We start from the raw sequence: 9,345 nt of genomic DNA, 5'->3' as shown, positions 1-9,345 counted from the left end.
GGCTTCATATATTTTCATAAAGCTCTCTTCTGGCCTGAAAGACTAGTAATAAAGTGTACTTTTGTGCTATTATCCCTGAAAAGAAATTAATTTGGAATTCAATTTTGTACGTCAGTCAGGCTTGACTAAATTACAAGCATTATGATCCTACCAAGAGGCCGCAAGACCATTCATTGTTATTTAGGAAGCTAGATATTTTACAGCCCTTCTCCCCAACAATCTAAACACGCTCCTCTGAAAACAGCAATTAATAGCACATCGTTGACTACGCAGCAAACCACGACATGCACAGTCTGCAGTACGGTCTCACCTTGAACTAGGTCCTCCAGGAACACATTCCTGTTGTCTAGGGTGCTGCCATTGCTACGGCCAGTCAGGCATCACAATACTTGAAGCTGACCCTGTATTCCATAGGGAAGCAAGGCTCTCATTAAAATCGGTACAAGTTTTCCCAGCATGAGGTCTACCGAGTTGGACATTTATATATTAGCTGATAGAATTATCCCTCCCTCTTTTGTCTAAAAGGAGACTTGTTCTGGAAATTCTATAGGAAGCTTCCCTGCTTCACAGGATTTCTGAGTGCCACCAGCATATTGTGAAGCACCAGATCTTTACTAGATTCCTTCGATCATGTTTTCATGCAGAAAGCTAAATCCACAAGCTGGCAGGACTGCATAGACCATTCACTGGGAAATGCTTGAGGTATCATTCCAAGATGATTAGAAGATGTTGAGGTTCTCAATATTTAACTCCATTCACATAATGCACACATTTATACACACAAACACACATTTATGAGAAAGATGTACAGTAATTACTCCAGCTGGTACTACAGTTACATTTTATTAAAAAAAAAAAAATTTAAGTCGCAACTTTCTCTTAATGAAAACTGGAATTTTCGCCTGAACCCTTATTCTAAACATACCCGAGCAAGCATAGTGAAAGTCAACCTCAGATAGGAAACAACTGTAAACAAGGCTTATATTGCCATATCAAAAAATGAGTTAAAACAAATAAACAATCAACAAGCATCATATCTTTCCTTCAGAAATCAAGAGGCTGTGAGCAAAAGCCTGACCTCTATTTCGTTCTCTTCAGTTAGTTAGAAAGAACACGAACGAAAAGACTTAGCAGAAAAGCAATTGGAGAAACTGAGCTAGAGGGATGAAACAGCTTTGAATTTCTCTTATAAGCTTCTCATTCCTTTGCAAGAAAAGAAAAGAGAGAAACATTGGCCAGATGAATGCACAACTGGACTAACCCTGATAAAATGTACTGTGGCAGTTCAGTTACCTGAGAAAAATAGTCATCAGTACTACAGAAATCTGAGTGCTAAAATGGCATTAAATTACTCCGGTACACTTTGAAATATGTGATCTCAATGACTAGCCAGAGATCTAGGAACACACATTTGTATATTAAAGTGCTAAATGTAAGCAGAAAAATACACAAAACAGTTAAAAGACACTTTTACCTGGCACACGTCTTACTATATGCTACAGGAAACTGAGTCAGTTATGACATACTGCTTCGATCCAATATAACAATCAGTGTGATAATGGTATATACTATTATACATACAAAATCGCGTGTATAAATAGTTTTCAATGCTAACAGTTAACAGAGTGAAATCCACATTTTTTTTTGATGCAAACAGTAATGTTTCAGTAAAGACATTTTCGTTTTAGACATTACTATACCTGTTTAACATTACTGCATGCAAGATACACAGTATTGTCTATAAACTATAAGGCACTCTATCATTAGGCAAGAAACGGTGAGGTTATGACATTCAGAGTGAACTTCCCAGGTCAAGTCTAGTGCTGCACACAAAACTGCAAACATCCTCACTAACTGCACACCTAGACAAGCCAGATGTTTGTATATAAAAGGTAATTTAATTCACATATCCTTAGTCCTCTGAGGCATGAAGATCTGACTCTCAGGTTTTAAAAGGCACAAAAATTGAGGGACATTCGAACTACAGCACTTAAAAGTGAATCCTATTATTTTTCTGTTTTTAAGATATGGTTTTTAAAGGCAACTAGATGATGGAAAAGTAGAAGTCGCACAAAAAAAATTAAAAAAAAAAAATCAAGAGTTGATCTCCACCTTCATTTCAATATGGTTGTTAAAGTCATCCTGTTAAAAACAAAAAAAAACCACACACACCAAAAAAAAAAAAAACCTAGGCCTTCCTTATGGATTCACTCTTATACCTTGCGCTCCAGAGAAACTGCTTGCTGAAAACCAAATGCATTTTCTTTGCCTCTTTTTTTAATCCTTTACTTAATAAGCCAGCATCTTTTACAGGTCAAGTGCAAAGCATTACTAAGCAGCTGGATCATCACATCATTATTTCTTCACTGCATCCTCACTCTTATCTGGGACCAAAAAGGGCGATATTAGTAAATTGTGAACACTACGGGCATCTGAATAAAAGTGCAAATTGTTTTAGGCTTTCCAAATTGTTTGTGTAAAAAAGCAAGGCAAATAGTCTTTGGTATAGGTTCACACAGAGCTACAGAAGTGTTTTAACATCAGCTGGAAAAGAGAGAAAAACACCCATAACTTTACTTCTGAACTAGAAGGGCACAAGCTCAAGTATTCACACTGATTTACATTAACTGGACTCTTTCAGGCAGCAGACAGGATCTTTCACTACATTTCCATAGCAACCAGCATGAGAAATATGGTGAATTTTCAAGAAGCAAGTGGTGGAAATGGCATTCAATGTCCCCTTCCTATGCTCAGACACTAGGAAAAGGAGCCAACATCTGTGCAGTCTGGAGCTGCCCTGAACCAGAGATGTGCCTATGTCTTCAAAAGGTCACCAGCCTACACACAGGACAAATCACTTCTGAGAGAGGAGGAAATCCTGGACGAAATACTCTTCCCCGTCTATTTATTGCCGTTTTCCTGATGTCTTGATAATTTAAAAGGAGTGTACCTTTGCCATTTCTTTCACAATTGAAAGTGCATACATTCCCGGAGAGCATCTACTGTTTTTGAGTTTGCTAGATATTCACTCTAAAATTGGAACCTACCAGCAGCTGAAGTTTAAAAAAAAACACAACAAAATTAATATCAAAAACACACTTAAAAAATAATACTCCTCTTCTGTTTTTTGGGGTTTTTTTTTTGTTTTTTTTTCCTCTCCCCACTCCTAGACCCTTGTCCATACAGGTCACCTGTATTTCCAAAGAAAACTGCTATACTCAGTATAAAATTACTCCTCTAAACTATCCCTTTCCTTTTTTTCCAGCAAGGATGTGCTCGTATCTCCATTATTCTTTTCATTTGCATCTCCATTGTTCTGCGATTCCCCCGATTTCTGATGAGCAAACGTATAAGCATCATGGTCTGTTTCTGTCAGAGGTGGAGGCTCCTCTACGCCAGGAGAGAGTTTAATATCTTTTCTGAAAGACAAAGGAGGTGGAGAAGGCGGCAAGCTACCAACGGGGCCATCAAAAGGCCGATACACATCAACTTCTGGAGTGACTGAGCCATTGGATTCCTTCAGTAAGTGCCCATAGACCATAGCATCATCAATCACTGCATAGACATGAGACTCATTGTTTCTCCTCCCTTTTTTAAATAAACCTTGTTTTCCAGGCATCTGGGTATTCACGTTAGCGTTGTATACTCCCACCATAGGATTCTGGCTTTTCTTCTTCCTGTTATAAAGTTGAAATTAACAGGTCAGAAAGAAAACATGGCTGGAGCATTTAAACTAGATAAAGACAACTTTTATTTACCCATTCCAGCTCTCAGTATTAGACAGTCTACTTGAATTGAAGGCTGCACTTGCAATCTTAGGAAAAATACCTCTCCAGTCTAGACATGCTTTTCAAATATAGCACCTTTTTTTAAAGGAAACAGAAAATAACTTTCCAGTATTCAGTTCCCTATTTCTGTTCTACTGACTTTGGAGTTTGCAAGATTAACTCCAGCAATCTCCCAAGTTCAGGGGTCCCAACTGTGCTGTGCCCTGAGCCTCTTAACATCCACAGATCTGGACCTAAAGGCCATCAGACCCTCACTCATTTTATGAGGCTGACTGTGGCTCAAGACAAGTAAAGTAACCTGGATCCACTTATGAAAGTCAAATGAACTTTTTCTGTCTCTGGTGTGACTGTCCAAAGGTGGAAACAGTGAGGGCTCAGCTGAAGAATAAGCCCATGATTCCAAAGTCTTTCCTGAGTAGCGGAGATGAGTGCTCATAATGTTCTAGTCATCATATTGGACAACTTAGTCCGTGTTTTATAGCTCCTGGACCCAATCACCCTGCCAGCACTGAGCATCTAAGTATCAGAAGCTCCAAGCTATCAATGGCTTCTAACTCTGCTTGCATGAGTAATGCTATGCATGTTTGTTTTGCTCAGTCTAGTTTTCCCTCCAAGAGCTCATCAGTCTTTAAAAAAGTGCTCTTATTTGGTGTATAAGCCCCAGAATAAACTGCTACAGGTTGTGTTGAAGAAAAATAGCTTTTGTTGTATCTGACCTTTCTCTGTACCATTCTATAGGCACGTAATAAAGAAGTTCTCACTTTAGTCCATCCTCAGAAAGTAGAATTCCTCTGACCATGAGAAATAAAACATGACACACTCTTTAGAAAAAGTCTTCGTTTAATGACTTGGAATCAATTTAGGAACTCTGTCTCAAGGCAGCGATGCAAAAGCTTGGCTAATTTTGAGACGCTAGTAAAGTGAGTTTAAAGCTTGTTTGAACAGAGTCTTGTGTAGTTATAGGCAGAGCAACCACATTCTTTGCAATTTCATTTCATAGCAATCACTGATGAAATCCAACCAATATCTTACTTTCAGTACGAGAAGCCCACGCTAATGCAAAAGCTCATTACTAAAGCCAAGCAATTTGGAGTAGAGCAGCATTCCTGAAGTCACTTGACTTCAGCCCTCAGTGCATTGCCTACCTTATGCTTCAGATCCTTGTTCTAAGGAACTATACCAACATTTGAAATAAAGATGGCCCAGTGGCTCTCCAGAAACGTCTTACTGAACTGCTAAGTTACAGATGCTGAATTATGAACTTACTTCTTCCTAACACAGCACACGGTGAGTCCGATAGCCACAAGAAGTCCAGTCCCAGACACCACAGCAATTATCACTGCTAGATCTACAAGCAGACAAGAAGGTACAGGAACACTGAGTGAGATGTAGAAAACATTGAGCTTTCTCCTAAAAACCAATCCAAAAGTTGGATTTGAATCATTTCAACGTTTCTAAGAGTATTAGCTGTGTGCAAAGCAGGAGTTCCCAGACTGTGCTCACCTAAGGGTACACAAGCCACTTAAGTAGTTTAGGGCCAAGCAAAGACAGGCTGCTTACTGCCTGAGGAGGAACTGCTGTTGCTAGAGGAGGAACACAGTCAAGAAAACTAAATAAATAAATAATAAAAAGCTATGAGCCCTTGGTGTAAGAATTCAATACATTTAAACTTACCTCAGATGTCTCACATGCCTCTGGCTGGATAGGCAGGAAGTAGGAGAAAGTGTGGGGAGAGACAGAAAAGGATTCAGCATAGAAAGTAGTTACATTTCACCAACTTTTCACCAGTATAATTCTTTTCTCTGAAGTATAAAAGAAAACCCCAAGCCAACATAACTAGGAGTCATAAAATTCATCAGAAAAGTTCATGTGCGAGCAAAGAAAAAAATGCTGCATGTCTAAAAGATACACACAGATTACAAAAGCCACACAAAAAAAAAGCAAAATAAAATAAATAAATAAATATATATAATCTCACAAACCAGAATTCCCCCTTCCCCAAATTTAAAAGATATATGAAAAAGAAAAAAAAAAAAAATCTTTCTTCCCAGACTCTAAAAGTACTCATCTGTAACTCAAGGAGGTTTTTGAGAAACAAGTATTTCAGAAAGCAGGGATCTCATAAAACACGCACATGAAGATATAAAATCCCAACGCATGCAGCGGACCAGCACATATTATTGCTCTCATGAACGGAAAGAAAGGAATCAAGTGGAAAACAAATGACTATAATCTTACAGGACTCACCTATCTTTTTTTCAGCAAAAGTCACCCAGAACTGTAAGGTCAAATGTGTCTTATCCACAGGTTTACAGTTAGAGATGTTTACCCAGAAGTTGTGGTACATATCTAGGGGCTCAGGCAGAAGTTCATCCTCCCGACGCACGGTTTCTTCTGCCCTGAATTTCTGTTCCTGTATGTTGAGATAAGCACGTCCTGTCTCACAAGCAATGCCCATGCGGTCCTTTGAGAATCCCAGGCGAGCAACTTGCTTACTGGGCACTTTGATGTACCATGATATAGAGACATAAGGAGGTAGACCATAAGGCCAGTTGGGAGTCTCTAAGTAAAGTTTAGCTTTTGGGTCTGGACTCACAGTGAAAGTACATTCATCTGTAGCAAAGGAAAGAAGGAAAGAAATACAGGAATGAAAGTTTACTTAGTTTCAATCCTTTTTTTTTTTTTTTGAAGGCTTTCTCTTTCAGTATGCAAAATTATCTAGCCTTTCTTCTCTGTAACAAAAATGCACTGCTTACACATGCAATCAGCAAATTTATACGATCAATGACATCTCAGTACCAGGAACACAAGTCATTTATCACCTCTTTCACATCAGTAATTTTCACAATTAGCACAGATTTATCTGCAGAATTTCCCACAAGCACCTACCTACCTTCTGGAGTACAAAGTTTTTTCATTTTTCAAGAATTAAATAACGCCACCGATTCAAATAAAGATTTGTCCAGTAATCACAGCAGGACTAGAAGCTAAAGAATTGAACTCTTATTTCTGTTTATTCACATACGTATTAATAATTGCATTGAAAGATACAACAATTAGGAAAGGGGTACAAAGCACTACCTTACCTTCAATATGTTGCACAAAAGACATTTTCAGATCCTGATGATTAGACTCATTGAAGAATCCTTTACCAAACGTTTTTAAGGATATGGTAATGTTGTTCCTCATCTGAATCTTTTCAATGGATCCCCCAGGACAGAATAAACCAACATTTAAATCTCCCTCTGGGGTGGCACTAACAATGCTGTAACTGTAGCTTGTGTTGCACCTCTGCTCTGGGACATGTTGCTGAAGTTTCAAGGACGGAGACATAATTTCTACATTGATCAGTTCTGGCGCCAAAAGCTTCCAAATAAACTTATGCAGTCGAATTGGCAATTGCGTAATAGCCTTGGGCACTGAAAGGGCATAGATCTTCCTCCGACATCGCCAAAAATCAACACAGCCTGCAATCACAAAAATAAGCCATATAGTTTTTTTTTTTTTTCTTGCAGAGGAAATATCTAGGAAAACCAAGTCTTCCTGTGTACCAGAGTGTACACAGAGAGTTCTGTTACTTGTGCGTGTCAGGTCCAGATAAACATTTACCTGAGAAAGAATACGTTCACCCGAAGACACTGCCATAGACCTTTTTCCCTCCCCCCTCTTGTAGTGATCATTACTAAAATAGATATTACCTAGAGTTTAAGAGCTTTCCTTAAAATGGGGCAGGACAAAGAAAACTACAAATATAAATGTATGCAAAATTCCCCACTTTGTATCAGTTGCTTATTGGGACACCATTGCAGACCAGTTAGAAAACACGGTCAAGGCCCAGAAATATAATTTAAAACTCTTCCTCTACAAGTATTTGAAAACATTTGGGAAAAACCTATGCCAAACAGACACACAAATGCCATAAGACACTTTCCTAATGGCAGCCCTGATCCCATGTTTTAATAGGCAGATTTATGGCTCTCCTGTTCTGTTTCCATATTTTGCAGTTTTCAGTAAGAAGATTCTTACAGGCATGCTATCATTGCCTTTCTAAGGACAACTACACCATTTCTCTTGCAAAGGTGCAACAACGTAGTGAACAATAAGGCGTGATTTCCAACCAAAATCTACTTTAAGGAAAAGCAAGAGACAAGGTTTAGCTGATCATCAGGGAAAAGCATACAAAAGCATTCTCTAGGGAAAAGCATACAAAAGCATTCTCTAGGAAACAGCATAAAAGCACTCTTGCCATACTTATATTTTTTTCAGCTGTGATCCTCAGACGGGCCAAGTCATTGCACAGAAAGGAAATCTTGTAGATGGCCCCAGACGCTAAAGTCAAAGCACGGTCACAGGTGCGAGGATCCTTACAGATCAGGCATATCGGTTCAGATATGAATGGGCTCCAGCTGGGCCACCCTTCAGAGTATATTGTTACAGTCATATCCCATTCTCTGCTAAGATCAACCAAATGGGTGATATCTGCAACAAAAAAATGTTAATAGCTTAGACAGAGCAATCACTAGCAAGAACTGCGGAAAGAAGTGGAACTTCCCCTCTCTCGTCTCATCACATTCAATAAGCAGTGGTTATAGCTATTTTTATACTAGCTAAGAAAACATTATTTAGTTCTTATTTCCATCAGTGTGACATAAACCCAGGAGATGTCCTATTCTTCTAATACAAAGTTTCAAGACTTTTTGCATACACACCCCATTTCACTACCTCTTTTCAGCTACAGTGGGGTAACATGTATGCTAGTCTCTTTTGAACAGGTTAGGTTATAATGTAAGGAACTCATTAAAGGGTTCAGATCACCATGTTTGAATTTGTTTTCCCTAAGAGGTTTCTTATATTTCTTTTAAAGTGAGTTCTATTGATCCCGTAACACTTGATCAAAGAAAGAAGTTTCTCAGTTCTCAAATTTTGTACTCATTGCAAAATTTCCATCTCAGATAATTTTTCATTGCATTAGGTTTTTTATAGCCAAACTGAACAGAGTTGCCTGAAGTCAGTAATTAAGCACATCTGGTTGTCTGGAGTCAGTTAAAGATTAAGCTAATTTAAATGCAAGCACCAGGATGGTCCAAAAGGGGGAAAAATGCCAAGTATTCTCCATTGGCAAAAGCAGTGAAGGTCATTATGACTATAGCTTTCAAAGAGGCTTCCCAAAAAACATTTTTGTTTGGTATTTAAAAACAAAGATGCCAGAAATGAACACGCACCACTTCTAAGAACGGTCAGCGAAACCCTACAAGCGCTAGCATTTGTTTCCATGGGACATTTTGTGTAATGAAAATTAAAAAAAAAGTTCTTGGAAACCAAACTGAAGACTCCCATAAAACAGAACTGTAAGAAGAAAAAGACAAATCTGTTTTAAGAAACAGAAAGAAATTTTTTAAAGACTCTACTCTAGCCAACTAGAAAGCCTATCATCAGGCAGGTGGGAAGCCTGAGGATCAGGCCTAGCTTGTCTACTTGGTTTCCCTCAACAGCACGACTGAACTAACGCATTGCCCTTCCATTTAATTGTCCAGAAGCGTTCTTCCAGACATTTTTT

At 38.6% G+C, this 9,345-nt stretch overlaps 1 protein-coding gene across 1 annotated transcript in view; it reads right to left on the bottom strand.

The window, feature by feature from the left end:
- Window positions 1–310: 310 nt before the first annotated feature.
- The window catches only part of CDCP1 (CUB domain containing protein 1), a 33,320-nt gene continuing 24,285 nt past the window's right edge, over window positions 311–9,345 (bottom strand). Inside the window, exons 5-9 of the mRNA XM_068935656.1 lie at window positions 8,040–8,267; window positions 6,875–7,255; window positions 6,036–6,401; window positions 5,055–5,136; window positions 311–3,677 (exon numbers count right to left, since the gene is read on the bottom strand). Coding sequence (XP_068791757.1) covers window positions 3,230–3,677; window positions 5,055–5,136; window positions 6,036–6,401; window positions 6,875–7,255; window positions 8,040–8,267 — 1,505 coding nt within the window. The 3' untranslated portion in view covers window positions 311–3,229. The remainder of the gene's footprint in view (window positions 3,678–5,054; window positions 5,137–6,035; window positions 6,402–6,874; window positions 7,256–8,039; window positions 8,268–9,345) is intronic.

The sequence above is a fragment of the Struthio camelus genome, chromosome 2 (genome assembly GCF_040807025.1).
Source record: "Struthio camelus isolate bStrCam1 chromosome 2, bStrCam1.hap1, whole genome shotgun sequence".
In the NCBI taxonomy this organism is placed as follows: domain Eukaryota; kingdom Metazoa; phylum Chordata; class Aves; order Struthioniformes; family Struthionidae; genus Struthio; species Struthio camelus.
Note: the sequence above shows the minus strand (reverse complement) of the source record. Positions and strands in the feature narration are given on the sequence as shown.